This window comes from Lissotriton vulgaris, chromosome 8 (genome assembly GCF_964263255.1).
Source record: "Lissotriton vulgaris chromosome 8, aLisVul1.2, whole genome shotgun sequence".
In the NCBI taxonomy this organism is placed as follows: domain Eukaryota; kingdom Metazoa; phylum Chordata; class Amphibia; order Caudata; family Salamandridae; genus Lissotriton; species Lissotriton vulgaris.
The window spans coordinates 1,387,773,393-1,387,792,872 of NC_141696.1; the positions used below are offsets into that span (position 1 = coordinate 1,387,773,393).

The 19,480-nt window shown below is 46.1% G+C and overlaps 1 protein-coding gene across 1 annotated transcript in view; it reads left to right on the forward strand.

Moving 5' to 3' along the window:
* Positions 1-19,480, forward strand: part of MORC3 (MORC family CW-type zinc finger 3) — a 793,723-nt gene that overhangs the window by 254,102 nt on the left and 520,141 nt on the right. Inside the window, exon 6 of the mRNA XM_086935396.1 lies at positions 14,073-14,223. Within this exon, the coding sequence (XP_086791522.1) occupies positions 14,073-14,223 (151 nt within the window). The remainder of the gene's footprint in view (positions 1-14,072; positions 14,224-19,480) is intronic.

A 19,480-nucleotide genomic window follows, 5' to 3' on the forward strand; every position in this document is an offset into this window, starting at 1 on the left:
TTATAGAAACTTGGCTCAACGACCACTCTACATCCATCCTTGACCTACTCTCCCCCTCTCCCCCCGGTTACCTCATACTCAGAAAAGATAGACTAAATAGAATTGGAGGTGGTCTAGCTATCATCTTTAAAAACGAACAAACTTTCGCTTGTTAAAAATACTGACCCCATCACCTTCAAATACCTCGGTGCAGAATTTATAATTCAGGGCGCCCCTCCTATTCACCTACATAATATCTACCATCCTCCTGGTGAATTCCTTCCCTTCGCAGAGAAATAATTCAACCTCCTCACCCAATCCTCACTTTCCAACTCTAAAAATCTCTTCCTTGGAGACTTCAACCTCCACTGGAATGACATCAAAGACCCTGCAACTAATCTCCTCTTGAATCGTCTGGAGATCAGTGACCTTAAACAAATCTGTCACTCTCCAACTCTCTCCAAAGGGGCCACTCTTGATGCCATCATTACCAATGATGATTTGGCCTCCCTTTCCAGCATCTTCCCCATCGACTGGTCTGACCATCATCTCATCCTCTTCAAGATCAATACTACTGCCCCCCATCCACGCCAAAAGCAGCAAACACAAGAAACTGACCAGAAACCTTCATCTTATCCCACCCGGCGAACTTGAAAAGAAAATCGAAGCCCAACTCATACCAGCTCCCCTCTCCCAAAATGCCAACACCTTCATCGAACACTATAATAAATCAGGTACCAAGGTCCTAGACCAAGTGCCCCTGACCCCCCACCCCAACTTAAAACCCTAAGAAACATATAGTTTGAGGCATGTGGGCTGCTGAATTCATATCTGTGCATAGATCGCCGCCTAGTGTTGGGTCCGGATGATTGCACATTGTTGTCCTGGAAGAGTCTTCGAAGTATCACGAGAGAAAACTCTAAAAATAAATAAATAAATAAATAGGTGACTCCTCCCCTGGACTACAGTGCGCATGGGCATCCCCTCCATCCTCAGATTGTTTTTTTCCGCCATTGTGTTCGGATGTTACTATCTTAGCTCAAGTTAGGAAAACTTTCTACAAAGCCAAAAGGCTTTCGACAGCGTCGGTATCGTTTCATTCGGTACCGATAACTTTGCTTCGAGAGGACATCGAGGAATCAGACTGTTTTTTTTCCACACTCGACCCGATTTTCGATCTACGATGGAAAGAAGCCCATTCAAGAGGTGTCCACTTTGCAATACAAAATACCCGCACATCGATGTCCACCTGGTGTGCAACAAGTGCCTGTCCCCGGATCACAACGAAGCCAATTGTATGGCCTGTGCCCAGTTCAGGTCGAAGAAAACTCTTCGGATTCGACGCGCGGCTCGATTAGAGTCGCAGAGATCAGCGGCTAATACAGAAAACATCTTCGGGACCGAAGACGAAGAGGTCATTGATCTGGAGGATCGGGAAGAACACTCGGATCCTGTTTCGGAGCATGACTCAAAGAGTATGACGCCGAAGATGAAGAGATATTGGAAGAAGAAGAAAACGTTGTCGATGAGGTAAGAGACGACGCAGAGGCCCTTGGGGCCGTAGAAGATAGCTCAGGCGTGGAGCTAGGTCCAACCGTCGATACGGGGGCCGACGATGAAGCACTCGATAAGGCTCAGGGCGAGGGATCGCCACAAGGCCTTACCCAAGATCTATTGAATCGTTCTACAGCCCCGCATAAAGGCCCGGCTACGAACATATGTAAAGAGCCATCGGTATCAAAAATGCCATCCGTCGATCCAAAGAAATCGAAACCGAAAGCATCACTACAAAAAACGAAACCAAAAGTGCAGCTGACTCTGGTCGGTTCCAAGGCCTCAAACCCCTCGGAGCCGAAGAAGGCCATCGATACCGAGAAGTTCAAAAAGGTCATCGAGCCGAAGGTTGGGGCACCGAAGACCAAGGTCAAGGCTGTCGAACCGACTAAGTCGGTGCCACACAGAGTCGACACAGACAAGAGGCTCGAACCGAGAGGGGGTCGATCCTCGGACTAGGCCTGAGACAAATACTGGCTCCAAGGACCCTGTCGAGTCGACACAGCCGACCCCATTCGTATCCAAACAGGTGTCGGAGTCACTCCAACGCATCAAAGAAAAGGCTACGACGGTCGGACCGAAGAAGGCCCCAACCCCGAAGTTGGTCGGAAAAATTCAGACCGCATCGACACCAATCAAATTCGGGTTGCCACCGATGGTGCGACTGAAGATGTTCGAACCGAAAAAGGGTATCGGAGCCATTAAAGGAGTGTCGATGGGACTAGGGGCTACAGAGGAGACTGAAGAACAGGAGTCGAGGCAGTTCATCGACTCAGACACTGGTAGACTATCCATGTATAAGAGGAAAATAATACCAGAAACACCCATGGAGTCATATAAGATTCCATTAAAGAAAAAGAGGGATTCAACCACATCACCAGTTCTTGTGGAACCACTGCAATCCTATGGACAAGAACCTCAGTCTTTTTCACCCACATACTCAGATGTGGATGCAGGGGATGACGATAATGAGGATGCCACTTATCATGTGGACACTGATCCAGACGATCAGAACCAACCATGGGCAGACTCAGATGACCCAGGGGAGCCACAGAATGCCCCTGACACACATACATACAATGTAAAAATATCTCCTACTGAGGACACTACTGCCTTTAACGCCCTTATTGAAAGAGCGGCGGGTAACCATGATGTGCAACTACATGCTGACCCTGTCGACACCTTTTCCACTTCGGAAAGAACCGTCAAGACTCTGCCCATGCTAAGAGGGGTCCGTAAACATGCTGATGACATTTTTAAGGAGACCACTAGAGCAAGGGTATTAAACCCTAGAATTGAAAAGAAATATAGACCGGCACCTGTGGACCCTACTTATATAAGAGGACAGTTGCCATTGGACTCATTAGTTGTTTCTAATGCACGTAAGAGAGCAAACTCCCAGACTACAGGTGATGCTCCTCCTCCTGACAAGGAGTCGAAAGTACTGGAAACTTCGGGGAAAAGGGTGGCAGCGCAGGCAGCTAACATCTGGCGCATTGCCAACACTCAGGCACTCTTAGCCAGATATGACAGGGCCCATTATGATACCCTTGAGACACTGTTGCAACACCTACCAGATCAGTACAAGGAGGGAGCGGAGCTGCTAATCCAAGAAGGAAAGCTTATAACCAATGCTTCCATCAAGTGCGCGCTAGACGCAGCTGACACTGCAGCCAGAGCCATTAACACTAGCGTCATGTTAAGAAGACATGCCTGGTTAAGAATCTCGGGATTTAAACCAGAAATACAAACTACTATCCTCAATCAGCCAGTTAACCCGGACTACTTATTTGGACCTGAGGTTGACACCACCCTTGAAAAGATTAAAAAAGACAAAGAAACTGCAAAGTTTATGGGGGCTCTGCAGTCACAGCAGTTTCGGGGTGGCTCTTTTCGTCGCTCCAATAATAGAGGACCTTCAAGAGGCCAAAACACACAGCAGACACAGTATAATAAATTAGGTACACAAACCACCTACAATAAACACAACAGGGGTGGATATCGTGGAAACAACATCAAGGGCAGAGTAAGAGGAACAACAATTCCAGATCCTCTGCCAATAACAAACAGTGACGCCCTGTCACTGCCCCCGACCATATAACACCTGTTGGGGGGAGACTGCAACAGTTCCTGCCGGTCTGGAAATCCATCACCACAGACAGGTGGGTGAGAGACATTGTTCAGTACGGGTACTGTCTAGAGCTGACATCCACTCCACCCAACATACCACCAAGACACCGTCCTATGTCCACTGAGCACTTACACTTATTGCAGCAGGAGGTCGTCAGCATGCTGCAAAAAGGAGCCATAGAGCTCGTGCCTGTAGAAGACCAAGGCTCAGGGGTGTACTCTCTGTATTTCTTAATACCCAAAAAGGTCGGGTCTCTCAGACCCATACTGGACTTAAGGCCTCTAAACGGATACATTCTGTCAGAGCATTTTCATATGCTCACCTTACAGCAGATTCTACCGTTACTCAGTCAGGGAGACTTCCTCGCAACACTAGATCTGAAAGATGCGTATTAACATATACCCATACACCCATCACACAGAAAGTATCTCAGGTTCACTATTCAAGATAAACATTATCAGTTCAAAGTCCTCCCTTTCGGAGTAACAACGGCACCCAGGGTGTTCACAAAGTGCCTGGCGACAGTAGCAGCACACCTAAGGAGACAGCACATACATGTCTACCCTTATCTGGACGACTGGCTCATTCAAGCAAAGACAGCCCAGCAGTGTGCCAGCCACATGTCCCACACCTTTCATCTTCTTCACAGTCTGGGATTCTCGCTGAATTATCCAAAGTCACATCTTCAGCCCGCCCACGTGCGACAGTACCTGGGCGCGACAATAGACACTCTGGCAGCCAAAGCTCAGCCAAATTCAGTTAGGATAAACAGCATGCAATTGCTGATACAAAAATTCAGACCCCAACACTCGCTTCCGGCAAGAGTGTTCATGCAGTTGATAGGCATGATGGCCTCCTAAATCTTCATAGTCCCGCACGTGAGACTACATATGCGCCCGCTTCAGGAGTGCTTGGCACGTCAGTGGAATCAGGTTCAAGGACAATGGAAAGACCTAGTGTTGGTGAGCGGTCGGGCATACAACTCTCTGCATTGGTGGAACCCACAAAACCTTTGCAAGGGCGGACCGTTCCAAGACCCTGTACCACAGATAATACTGACGACGGACGCATCTCTCCGAGGATGGGGAGCTCATGTACTCCATTACACAGTGCAGGGACTATGGACGACACAGCAGAAAAAGATGCACATCAACCTTCTGGAATTGATGGCAATCTTCATGGCAATGAAAGCTTTCAAAGTACACCTGTGCAACAAGGTCGTGTTGATCCGGACGGACAACATGACTGCCATGTACTACATACAGAAGCAGCGAGGAACACACTCTCCACAGTTGTCTCATTTGGCTCCGAGCATGTGGAAGTGGGCCATTCAGAGGAACATCTTCCTCATGGCGGAACACCTCCCGGGCAAGGACAACCAGATGGCAGATCTGCTCAGCAGACACAGCCACCAGATGCACGAGTGGGAGATACATCCATCAGTACTCCAACCGTACTTCCAGCAGTGGGGTCATCCAGAGATAGACCTATTCGCCACAAGGGAAAAAGCAAAATGCCAAAGCTTCGCCGCCAGGTTCCCCCATCCGCAGTCACAGGGCAATGCGATATGGATGAACTGGTCAGGCAGATTTGCGTACGCTTTTCCCCCAGCACCTCTAATACCGCTGGTGGCACGCAAGCTGAAGCAACACTCGATGATGCTCATCCTGGTTGCTCTGACGTGGGCACGCCAGCCATGGTACACCACGCTAGTAGAAACTTTCCATGTTACCGTATCAAAGACTGCGGCTAACACCCAGACTTTTAACGCAGAGCCATGGCGAAATTCAGCACCCAGATCCGCAACAGCTCAACCTGGCGATCTGGCCCCTGAAATCTTAGAATTTGGCTACCTCAACTTGCCGCCAGAATGTATGAATATCATCAAGGAGGCAAGAAGACCCACAACCAGAGCATGTTATGCGGCTAAATGGAAAAGGTTTGTCATATATTGTAACAATAATGACATTAACCCACTGGATGCATCAATTCAAAACATTATCTGTTATTTGTTGCACTTATACAGATGTAATCTAGCGTACAGTTCCATTTGTATACATTTATCCACAATAGCAGCTTATCTTCAGAACAGGCCGCACCTCTCACTATTCAGAGTGCCTGCCATTAAAGCTTTTCTGGAGGGACTCAAAAGAGTGATCCCTCCCGGACACCCACCTTCACCAGTCTGGAACCTAAATGTGGTCCTCACCAGACTGATGGGACCATCTTTTGAACCTCTACACTCTTGTGAGATTCAATTTCTGACCTGGAAAGTTGCTTTCCTAGTAGCCATTACCTCACTGAGAAGAGTTAGTGAACTCCAGGCACTAACCATTCAAGTGCCATTCATACAGGTCCACGCAAATAGTTGTACTACGCATCAACCCTACATTCATGCCTAAGGTGATTTCGCAGTTCCACATGAACCAAACTATAGAACTGCCAGTTTTCTATCCTAATCCGGAATATGTCGCAGAGAGATCTCTACACACATTAGATGTCAAGAGGGCTCTTATGTACTATATAGACAGAACAAAGGATTTCAGGAAGACAAAACAACTGTTTGTTGCGTTTTCTGCACAGCACAAAGGCAACCCCATTCCCAAAGCAGGAATAGCCAGATGGATCGTTAAGTGTATACAGATTTGCTATGCAAAGGCTAAACGCACACTAACCATTCCTCCAAGAGCACACTCCACACGTAAGTTAGGAGCATCCATGGCTTTCCTGGGGAATATTCCTTTAGAAGAGATATGTAGAGCAGCCACATGGTCCACTATACATACATTTACGAAACACTACTGCGTAGATGTACATTCAAGACAGCAGGCAGCTGTAGGACAGGCTGTTCTCAAAACTATTTTTCAGACTGCTGCAGCTGGCACGGGCAGCCGCCGCTAACAAGAGGGACTGCTATGTAATCTATGCACAGATATGAATTCAGCAGCCCACATGCCTCGAACCGAATATACTACTTACCAGTATGCATCTGTTCTTGGCATGTAGGGCCACTGACATTCATATCGCCCACCCTCCTCCCATGCGCCAGTAGCAGCTGTAGCATTCAGAATTACTATGTAGCATGGACATCACTCACTGTATTACACTCCATCTCTGCCACAATGGCGAAAAACATTCTGAGTATGGAGGGGATGCCCATGCGCACTGTAGTCCAGGGGAGGAGTCACCTATCTCGTGATACTTCGAAGACTCTTCCAGGACAACAATGTGCAATCATCCGGACCCAACACTAGGCAGTGATCTATGCACAGATATGAATGTCAGCAGCCCTACACGCCAAGAACTGATGTATACTGGTAAGTAGCATATTCATTCCAAATCCTGGTTCAACCCTGATCTTAACAACGGAAGGACGCTCCCTTAGACATTCTGAAAGAACTTTGAGGCAACAACCATCCTCCTCCCATCTAGCCCTCCTCCGATCTGTTAGGTCCATCTACAAAAAAACACATCTTCAATGAAAAGTCTACCTTCTTCCACACTCAGCTTGATAGGGCCAAAAATAGACAGAGAGAACTTTTCAACATCGTCAAAATCAAACATCATCTGCCCCCCAAAAGTTGACGGCCTCTGTTGAGAAATGCAAAGAAACTGCAAAGTTCTTCTCTGATAAAATCACCAAAATAGACCAATCCTTCATCTTAAATCCTCTTTCTCCTAACACACCACTTTCGTATGACATTTCTCCCGAATCTCCTTCCCCCCTCAAATCCTCCACCTGTCCCTGCCCATCTCTCGTTCGGTTCCCTCACACCTAAACCCAACCCTTCTCTCCCTCAGAAAATAAAAAACAATGTCTCCTGGCATAATTTTCACCCTGTCACCGAACACAAAGTTTACAACATCATCGCTAAGCTAAAACCTTCCTCCCACACCAAAGACCCTCTGCTCCTAACCTTGTCCAAGACCTAAAACATATCATTGCCCCTTTCTGGACCACCATTATTAACTCCTCCCAGGCCACAGGGTGTGTTCCTGCCTCCCAACTGGGTCAAATCACACCCATTCCCAAAAATCTTAACGCAGATCCCAACAATCCAATAACCTCTGACCCATCTCTAACCTCCCTCTTCTCTCCAAAGCCCTTGAAAAATGTGCCCGACTCCAACTTGATAATCACATCAACACTTTTGACCTCTTTGACTCACTCCAATCTGGCTTTAGAAAAGGTTGCAGCACAGAATCGGTCATACTCTATATAGTGGACGACATTCATCATTCACTTGACAAAGGTGAATCATGCCTCCTCATTCACCTCGACCTACCTGCTGCCTTTGATACTGTTAACCACTCCGCCTTACTAAAAACTCTCAAAGTCCGCTTGTCCTCAGCTGGTTCACCTCCTTTCTCCAACACAGAACCCAACAAATCAAAATTAATAACTGCCTCTTCAACCCCACTCCAATCTCTCGGGTGTCCATTCTCTTGCCTGCTCTCTTCAACCTCTTCATGGAACCTCTCACCCTCATTCTCAAACAAGCAGGAATAAATTACCACCTTTATGCCGACAACACACAACTTTACTATAAGATTAGATCCCACTCTGATATCCTTCACCTAAATGACACCCTGACCAAGATCCAATTATGGTTCCATCATAATCATCTCAAGCTCAACCCTAAAAAAACTGAAATCATTCTTTTCACGCCTAAAAACAACCCACTTCCCATACAAGAATGGGTCTCTGACCTTAATGCGCTCAATTGCTCTCTCACCACTTCTAATTCAGTTAAGTCTCTAGGCATCACCATTGACAATAGCCTTCACTTGAAAAGATGAAGAAAGAGACTCAAGTGGCTAAATCTATGGAAGCCCTTCAGTACTCACAAGGCCTAAGTTCCTTTCAGCACTCTTTCTATCCGGCAGGGTCCTCGGAAACTGCATCCACCTATAAGGGCAATACCAAACGCTCAGGCTCAAAAAATTACTTAAGAGGGGGTTACAGAGGGAACAATGGCAAAGGCAGAGGTAGCGGTTCTAATACACGTAGCTCCCCCTTCAATACAAAGCAGTGACTTGCCAATAGTTTCCCCCGACCACTTAACACCTATCTGGGGAAGACTGTCAGATTTCCTTCCAAAGTGGCAGTCAATAACAACAGACAAATGGGTTCTACAGATTATCCGTTCTGGTTACTCCCTGGAGTTCATCAACACTCCTCTGAAAATTCCCCCAAACTCACACAAACTTTCACCAGAACATCTACACCTTCTCAAACAAGAGGTACAGTCCCTACTACTAAAAGAAGCTATAGAGCCCGTACCACTACAACACCAAGGGTCGGGCGTGTATTCCTTTTACTTTCTAATTCCCATAAAGGACAGCTCTCTCAGACCAATATTAGATCACAGAGAAGTAAATCTTTACATTCAATCAAACCATTTCCACATGGTAACACTTCAACAAGTACTACCTCTTTTGCAAAAAGGCGACTTTCTGTCTAACCTAGACTTAAAAGAAGCCTACTTTCATATTCCAATCCACCCTGCTCACAGCGAATTCCTCAGGTTTGTGGTAGCAGGTAAACCTTACCAGTTTAAAGTACTCCCATTTGGAATTCACCACTGCCCCCAGAGTCTTCACAAAGTGTCTGGCTGTAGTAGCTGTTCAACTGAGAAGACAAAGCATTCATGTCTTCCTGTACCTAGACGACTGGCTCATCAAAGCAAGTACGTACCAACAATGCCTCAAGCATACTTCTATAACCATTATTTTACTTCTCCAACTGGGATTTACAGTCAATGCATTAAAATCACATCTGCAGCCAGCCAAAACTACCTAGGAGCCACTTTAGATACTCAAACGCTCTGGTGTTTCCTAACGCGGCCAGAATTCGAAACATTCAGGCGTTAGTTCTACAGTTTCAGACCAATCAATCACTTCCAGCTCAAGTTTATATGCTACTGCTGGGAATTATGGCGTCTTGCATCATGATAGTTCTCCATGCCAGGTTGCACATGCGTCCACTTCAGGAATGTTTAGCCAGTCAGTGGAACCAGTCTCACGGTCTATTAACGATCTAGTGTTGGTAAGCGACCGTACTCATCGCTCTCTGCCGTAGTGGAACACAAAATATTTGTCAAAAGGACGCCTTCGTAGACCCGGTTCCACAGACAGTACTAACAACGGGTGTGTCTCTTACTGGCTGGGGAGCTCCTCTTCAGCAACACACAGTTCAAGGCATATAGTCCACAGCAAACCATGCACCACATCAATCTTTTAGAGCTGATGGCAATTTTTCTGGCTCTCAAAGCTTTTCAAGATCACCTGTCTGGCAAAGTTGTTTTGGTTAGAACCGGCAACATGACAGCTATGTATTACATAGAAAAACAAGGGGGGACACACTCTCCAGCTGTCCCACTTAGCCCAAGACATCTGGAGGTGGGCTATTCACCACATAATCTATCTCCTAGTGGAACACCTCCCAGGAGTGAACAACCAGATTGCGGACCTCCTCAGCAGGCAAATAGGGCTAATGAACTTCATCAAATGATACCTTCTATCTATTCTCACACACCGAGTAACTTCATGGAAAGACAGCGGACTACTTACTGATGGATAAGCTGTTTAATCATACCTCGCCCTAAAATTGCTAATTCTAATTTCTTGCCAAAGACCTACAAACCTGAAAGACCACCTGAAGACAGACAAATCACCACAGTAGAATCAATCACTTCCCCTTTTTTTTAGAATGTTGATATCCAACTTGAAAATGTTATCAAAGCCCTTGAATCCTTTGTCCAGGACACTAAGGATGTCCTGATCAAATTACAACTAAGACAATGAGAATGTGACTGTGTTATGGCCACTCAATACGTCACTAACCTTATATATACACCACGCGGATAATTAATTTTAGCTTAGAACTTGATCTGCTTATTTGATTGTAGCCAATGATATGATTCTGGTACTCCTGATCGGTCTTGAAAACAGCTGTTGCAGAGTGGGCGACAGCTAATTACATACTGTGCACATTCTCCATGGGGTTCAGACAGATCTTCAGTTGTTCTGGGTTCATTGAGCAACAGAAGCTGCAAAATGCAATAATCTTAAAATATGCCATCAGAAATATAATTTCCATTCAGAAGACCTTTGTGCTCCAATCAACCACTGTAACAGCTGCTGTGCAACCGCTCTGGAGCTGAATCAAATTGCGAACAACAGACACACGAAGGAAGTTTAGAATATTTATTTAAACTGTCCTGCTCTAAGATGCAGTATTTCCATCTCAATTAAAAAACAAATGCCTACCAAAATTATCATTAGCATGATTAATAAATCATGTACCATGAAATGCCCTGTCATGTTATAAGACAGATTAGCCTAAACCCCCTTTTCTACTGAATCTAAAGGATTATATAACCAAGATCTCGGCGATTAGAAGCAGCCCCCGTACATTAGCATACATAAATGGACGTTCTACAACTCAAGTTACGCAGCAGTCCTGCCTTGGGTCCTTAGCTCTCAATGAGTGTTTATAGAATTTCTGTCTAGGTACTAGTGCCTGATCAGAGAGAATAACGACGAGGATTGTTGTTTGACCTTGTCTATGGTGTTCAGAGTAAATCCCAGGAAAAGAGCAGAATACGAAAACATATGCAGGTTCTGTGTGAAAATGGAATGTGGCACAAAACCTAGCGTGCTTATATATTAACGTGTGCAGAAAGAAATGCGGCCGACAATGTGCACAATTAGGCTAACAAGGTAAAATGACAAAGGGCCTGGCAGGAAACACATGACATCTGTAATCTCCGTCTTGTGCAAGCCCATGACGAGTCTGCCTGCTCAATTTATAATTTTATTTCAAAGTAGGAAAATTATCTGACACCTAGGGGGTCGGCAGTAGACGCAGTATAAGAGGCAGCGCCAAGGCTGTCCTAAGCTGTGTTCTGTTCTATGTTTTATCAACCACCTTGTGGCAAAATAAGTACGAGACAGCCTCACAAGATTCTACCTACATTCACAGGCTTGTCCAACCCGACTCTCTTGTTGTATAGAAGGCGCTGAAGAAGGCGTTCAGTCAAGCACCGAGTGATACAGCTCTGCCCATTAGGAGGGCAAAAAGATACATTTGGTGGCAAGCAGATGACAGTCGGAGCTGCCACTTAGCGCCAACACTACTGGCCTATTACCCCGGTTTTATGGTATTTGTTTTTTAATATTTTCGTCTGTATTTATCCATATGTATTTTTTGGCCATTTTATTGGTATTGATCCATATTTATTTCAAGTTTTGAGAATAAATGGAGTTGTAAGATGGTTTATTACCACATTTATTTAAATAATAAACATGCACTCCTACGTTGATGCCTGTCTCATTTTAGAAAATTAAGCATCCAAATATAATGAAACACTACACCGATTGGTAAATAGTACCATTATGTTAACATATGCTTGTATTTAAGGGATTCTCACCATGTTTTACATCCCCATGGTGTTTATCTTCGTAGCAGTTGGTCTGGAATTCATGAAGGACAACAAGGAAAGTCCCTCACAACAAGCATAATTTTCTGTATTTTTCCGCTTTTAAAAATAAATACAGACCGGAAATAAATTGTTTTATGTCTGCTTTATCTGTAAAAATCAGTAAAAACTGGAAGTCTTAGATATGATAGATACCAATGGGAGGAGATGGAAGAGTTTATCATACGACTTCCAGAGACTTGTAGGAACTTGAGGTAAATTATTTGTTCAAGAAGGAAAAACTATTTAGAATGCCAACATCCAGTGTGCCGTAGATGGTGCTGATGCAGCCTCAAGAGAGACCAACACAGTTACTCAGCAGACAAACTTGGCTGAGAATGTCAAGCATCTGACCAGAAGTTCAGTAGCTAGTAGATTCCATGTTGTAGAGAAATAAAAAAGACACAGAAACGGCAAAAGCCATGACAGTGCTACAAATCCTGACCTAAAATTCTGGGTTTTGGTAGCAGCAAAGCGAGTAGCACCAAAGGCAGCAGCCCTCTCCCAAAGGCAGTCAAGCAGCCACAGAAGTCCTTTCTGAAAATCTACCCCCAAAAACATATTCCAGTGTGGATTTTATGGTAATAGCTGGTGGAAGTCTAGAGGTGCCCCAAACTAGGGCTCCTCGGCCACAAAGCAATGGCTTTGCACACCCAGGTACCAAATCCCGCCCTTAAACTAATCTGTGTCTGTCAAGGGATGCTTTGTGGAACATGTATAAACTGGGATCAGTGGATGCTTTCCTCTGTTTCCTATTGCTACTGCTGGCATTCCAAACCACCTATGCCTGCAAGCGTTGGAAGGAGAAGAGGTTCCTGAACAATACCTGAATCAATTTTTTTTAACATTTATATTTTGATTATGATAGTATTGTCGTTTATTGCATTTTCTTAAGTTCAAATAATGTAAAGCAATTTCTTCCTGTATAGAGGCCACTCGTTTTCATCATTTACCCAACTGTATGTTTTTCCGCACCTGTACCCCAAGGGGCCATCTAGGCTTCGTGCCACCACAGTACCCCAGGATAGGGTGGTCTCTGAGCCATGGGTGGTTGTAATATGAATGTCCAGCCTAGTTGAGGAGTTCCTCTCCCCACCCCTTCCTTAGCTGAGCCAAGCCGTGTCTGACATATTTTTAAAAAATGAGTGCTCAAGTTCATAGAGAAGTCACCGCTCTCCAGGCCTAAAGGTGTTTTGGGAATATCTTGGTCAGCTGAAATTGAAGATGAAGTGTCTGAAGAGCTAGTTTATTTTAGTCTGCTTGTAGATCCAATTTGAGTCTTGTTATCTGGTATTTCAAATTTTGCTTTTAAGGGTCGATCTGTATCAGTTTTGCAAATGTGTTTGTGATGCACAGTATCTTTAATAGTAGCAACAGTGCATGGTAGCCTGGATATATCAAGTTTGTATTTCTTTCCCATGATGTTTAATTTTTTTCACAGTGTCTTGAGCATCAAGGTCATCTCCCGGTTTTTTGACTGCCTCACTCCATTGACAGCCTCACTGGCTTGTGAAGTGTCCTTAGCATGGAGCACTGCCTTTTTTTTCAAAAACTTTTTTTTAGAGTTTTCTATAGCACGAACTTGACCCGAAGATATCCGGTATCAGAGCGCTTTACATGAGCACCAGTTTCGTTACACAAGGACACATTCATTAATACACACATACATCAATGGGCTTAGGCCCCTTGATGTATGGCCTTGATTCTACTTTGTACAAACCTAACTGACAAATACATTTAGTGCGAAAGAAAATAGAGACCGGTACTTAAACAGTGACCAAGAGAAATTCATACATAAGTGATATGGTTAGGAAACTGTCATGTTGAAGTTAATTGCCAAAAAGACTGTGAAAGTTCTATGTTAAGATGCAGAGGCACGTTTTTTTAATGTTTTATGTGCTTACTTTGATTTTGATTTATTTCAGGGATAAGCATGGAAAACCCGAATTTGATTTTCATAAGGATAAATATGATTTCCGAATACCTGAAGATTTAGATGATTCAAATGGAAAAAGTGGATATAAAAAGCAAGAAAGAATGGACCAGATTCCACCTGAAAGTGATTACTCACTGCGTGTACGTATACTTGTAGTATTGCGCTTTCTGCTTCACACATATTTCACTACATATTTTAGGAATATATTTTTGTGCACCTGGTTTTTCAGTGTGTAAGGTCATGTTTCATAGGTGGTTGGTGAGGTCATAGGATGAAAATGTAAAGTAAGTTCACCATGGTATGGCGCTTGCATCTGTCAGATTAAAATGCCCTTCACAATCCAATTATTTATTGCCTTGACAACTATCCACAATGTGATAGACTCATTTACGAAAGAGCAAATCTGTAATTTAATCTCCTGTGATATCAACCACTAACCTACAAGGCCCCTTGAAATCAACAACATTGGGACTTTTGACTTAAGAGGCTTCAAATACCTTTTTTTCAATGTTACCTTCTTTTTATTTTTTTGAATTTTTAAGCGAACTGACATTTTTTATTGCTTAATTACAAAAAATCATTTGCAATATATCTTACATCTGTAAAAAGAGCACATGAGCAAAATTCTGTCTGATTGCGATTGTAAGGAAAACGCTATTTATATTTTAAAAAGTTATATAAGCAGCATTACTAGTTTTTTCTAAAAAACAAAATGTATTGAGCTTAACTCTCAATACAAAGAAAAAGAAAAAAAAACATCTCGGGGAACAGTTCCCCTGCCATACACCGTATTATTCTTGCCATCGATACATATTCACATTATTATGTAATAGCATTCCACAGTGTGTAGTACAAATCCTCTATCTATTCAGGTATGATTTACATGAACACATTGTCTACCCAAACACCGTATGATGATTAATTATATACATTTATGACTATTAATCATTTACCTCTCGTTCTCCATTTACCTTGTATCTACTGCAGTATTAGGGGCTCGCATATCTTTTAGCCTGCATTAGGAACCAGTAACTCCGTGCTGCCATTGCACCATTTCATTGCAGCGTCCTCAGGGCCATTCGGGGTGGCTACTGCTTCTTCTGATGAAGACCATAAATATGTCTTCAAAGGGTCCTATATTTCCCTCGGCCTGGAAGCAGGCGGGAGCAATTCTGCATAGGTGAAAAACTGTTCTTGCCATATTGTGAGATCATGAAGCCATTCCTTAAATTTAGGGGCACAACCCCATCCCCCACCTGCAAGCCACTTTACGTTTAGCAATCCAAGACCCTAACCCCATTTATTTCTTATATACGGTATCGACTTAGTCTGTGTACCCAGGTAGTGCTGTGTTGGGGGGATACCTGAAGTGTTGTGCCTACCGTCTGTGCCATTTCTTGAAATACCTGTTGCCAGTGTTCAAAGATTGGGAAGAGGAGTTGGCCTAATGGCTAGGGTGGTCAACCTCAAAATTGGGAACTGGGTTTGAGTCTCCGCAATGCCGCTGAACATCCTGTGATTCTAGGCAAATCACATAATCTCCCTGTGCCTAACAAAAATGAAGGTGTCCTCATGTAAAGCAACTGGTGCTATGTTAAGCGCTCTGATACCCGAGACCTTTGGGTCAAGTTCGCGCTAAATAAAACTCTGTAAACATTTTTTTTTTAAATTACATGGCACTGCCAGGCTACGTGGAGAAAGCCAGCTCCCTCTCTGCCACACCTAGCACATTTGTCGTCATCTTTAAGCTTAAATTTATAAAGTTTTATTGGGTTGTAGTATAGTCTATGTAGAAATTTATAATGGATCAGTCGCAGTCTACTATTGCCTGTAAGAGCCTCTGTCTGCTTGCAGCAGAACTCCCATTGTTTGTCTGTCAGCTGTACCCCCAGGTCGGCCTCCCACTCTAAGCGGATGCCAGCACACATGGCTTAGTTGCTTTTTGTGTTTGGTGGTAGATACGTGTAGTGACATGTTGAGGTGGTTCTGCTTATAGAAGTTCGTGGAGTGGTGGAAGAGTGGGGGGTTCATGTGGAAATGCCAGTGTGGCCGCTTTTATGCTTTGTCTAAGCCTAACAAACATAAATGATTCCTTGGTTGTGGGTTTGGCTGTGCCAAAGAATTGCTCCTTGGACCGAAATTGTCCATTTATATATAGGCCCCCCATGTTTCTATCTGGAATTGTTCTAGCATTAATCTGCATTGACGTTGATAGGTGACCTGGAGATCTGGGTGCCAAATCAATGACAATTTGGGAGAGTACAGCATTGGCCTGTCCAGTTTAGTGACAATCTTTCTCCAAGCGGGGGTTGGTGCATGCAACTGTAATGGGATCCTGATCACGCTTCTTAGGGGGGATGGATATGAGGCCCAAGAGGGGGGTAGGAGCCATGAAGCCCATTTCTACAGCCAGGTGTGGCATAAAGGGGATGGGTAGAACCAGTATGTGGCGTAGTGTGCTTGCGCACAGTAATATCGTTCAAAATCTGGTACCTCGAAACCTCCCTGTGAGAACGGTTGCGTCAGTATGTCCCATTGAAGCCTAGCCTATTTGTCTCCCCACATCAATCAAATTGTTTGTTTTTTCAATGTGTTAAAAAAGGGTTTCCCTGGATTATAGGAAATATTAGTGAAGAGATAGTGGAACTTGCTAAGTAATGTAATTCTTTACCAGGGAGATCCGCCCTGCCATGGACAGGGGCATGGCTATCCATCGAGTGATTGATTCCGTTTTACCGTATGTGGAGTGCATTCATTTATCTTTATCCCTGGTGATTTGATCCCTAGGTATTTAATCTCCTCACTGCACCATATCAGGGATAGTCCAGTGCATATGGTGTGATCCCATCGGTCAGCGAATCAATGGCTGATTAGGTCGAATTGATATTTATACCAGAGTACTCGTCAAATTTCATAATTTCCTGCAATAGCGGATTTAGGCTATCCCGTGGGTCCTTAAGGTAGAGTGTAATGTCATCCGCATATAGTGAGATTAAAAGTTGCCTGGATGGGTACACCAGTGCGCGTTCTTTATGATGTCTTATTTTTGCAGCTAGTGGTTCTGGAGCCAGAGCAAATAGTACCGGGGATAAGGGAAAGCCCTGACGTGTGCCTCTAGTGATGGTAAATGGGGGGAGGGGGGTGGGGGGGGGGGGCTGACAATGCAATAATTCTACCCATCCAAGGAATTCTGGGGGCGTTTCCATGTATCTCAATGTACCCAGAAATCTGAAAGAAACAGGCTACTCTTAGATTCCTTACCTTAGAATATCCCCAGGCGTCAGGCTGGATCCGGAAAGTTTTCGTCAGCAGTACCCCTGCGCGTCGATAGGCGTTGTCTGTGGCTCCGCGTCCGTCGTCGGCATCGTGATCGCCAGCATGACATCGTTGGAGTACTTAGATGCCGCGCTCGCACGCTGACGTCAGTTCTTTTTTCCGCGCCAGCAAGTGCAGATCCGGGAGGATCAGTACTCTAGTCAATTTTGGACTAACTTTTTTGATCTCTTTTGATCACTTTTCGAGTCAACTTCGACTCATGGTGCCGTTAGGGATGCCTGGTTTTAAACCTTGCGAGGCTTGTCACTGCCTGATGTCGGTGATCGACCCCCACCGTCGGTGCCTTTACTGCCTCGGGCCGACCATGATGACAAGTCGTGCCCCGACTGCCGGGCCTTGACCTCGAAGGCTTGACGGGAGTGGTCCTGTAAGCTGCCCGAGATCCGGCTGTCGGCTCTGCGCCGCTTGAGGTCCCGGTGGAGGAGGAAGTCGAGGGACCAGTCGCGGAGCCGCAGTCATCGCCGCTTGTCGAGCCAGCTCCACTCGTCGGGCTCCCAAGTCCTCCGGTAAGTCGAGGCATTCGAAAAAAGAAGTCGAAGAAGCGTCATCGCTCTTCCGACTCCCCCTGACGCTCGTGCGATGCGGCCCGGGGTTCGGGCGACACCGCCACGCGGCCCCGTCGGAGCCGCAGGCGCCACGTCCAGCTCCATACCCGCCGGTTCCTGGGCTGCACGCAACGCCGGAGGAGATACGTGATTTCCTCGTGGCCATGAGGACTCACTTCCCTCAGTCGGACCCTGTCGAGGCGCCTTCGGTCCCCGCGGGTCCAACTGGAAGCCCTTGCAGGCCGGCGGCGTCGGCCCAGGCGTCGTCGACTCTGGTTCCGACGCCGCAGGGCCCCACAAGATCCAGGCCTGGATCCGGGTCGTCGCCAGTTGACCTCATGACTCCTCCGCTAATGCCGACCCCGATGGTGTTGCTCCCGGTGCAGACTTCGGGCGACAACGGCCCCAGTTTCAGCCCCGGTCCGAGTGCGACGCCGGAACGGCACCGTCTCCGATGCCGATGGTTGAACACTTCACCTACAAACCGGCTCCATCATTTTTACCTGGTTTCCAGGAGATGGATGACGAGGAGGACTGGGAGGGGCCTGAGCACCCTCTGGCACAGCAGTGCCAGTTAAGCCTGGACTGGGCAGATGAGCTGGGGGAGGCCATTAGTCTGGACACTTCGCCTGACACTGGATTAATCTCTCCTCCCTCCGTGGCTTCGGAGGAGGGTGCTATTTATAGCGGGGTGTTGAACAGGGCAGCCAAGGCCTTGGCTCTTGAGCTCCCTGTTGCGGCCGTGAGAACTAACCTCCTCACTGAGGTGCTCAAACAGCAGGCAAGCTCCTCGGAGCCTCTACTCCGGTTTAACAAAGCCCTCACCTACGTTCTGATAGGCACCTGGTCCAAGCCCTCTACAGGCCTGATGCCACCGCCCGGCTCCGGGCGACCTCTGCTTTCTGTCCGTCCACCCCACCATCGAGAGCCTGGTGATTCAGGCTTCTACGTCCCAGACCGCATTCCCGACCACTCCTCCAGGTCGGGAATCCAAAGGTATGATCAGTTTGGAAAGAAACTGTTCTCCTCTCTGAGTTTGGGGCTGTGGTCTGTCAACACCGCCTGCCTTTTGGGCCGTTACACCCACTCTCTGTGGGATACGGTTGCAGACGTGCTGCCACAGTGTCCGTAGGAGGCCCGGACACTGCTCGCCCAAGCCCTGGTGGAGGCCGGGATGCAGCACGGTACTCAATTTAATGTGGACCTGACACCACAGACTCACAGGGACGGGCGATTTCCATGACAGTGGCGATTCGTCGCCACGCCTGTCTGAGGTCCGCCAACTTCTCGGGGGATGTCCAGGCCACGCTCATGGACATGCCCTTCGATGGCAGTCGCCTCTTTGGCGACAAAGCCGATAGTGCGCTAGAGCGTTTTAAGGACTCCAGGGCTACGACCAAGTCCTTCCTAGGCCAGCGCCAGCAAACTACCGCTTTTTATCTCTTTCGTGGCCAAGGTAGGGGCGCCCCCACACATCCTGCCAGCCACAGGCCGTAGAATCAACCTCAACCTCAAC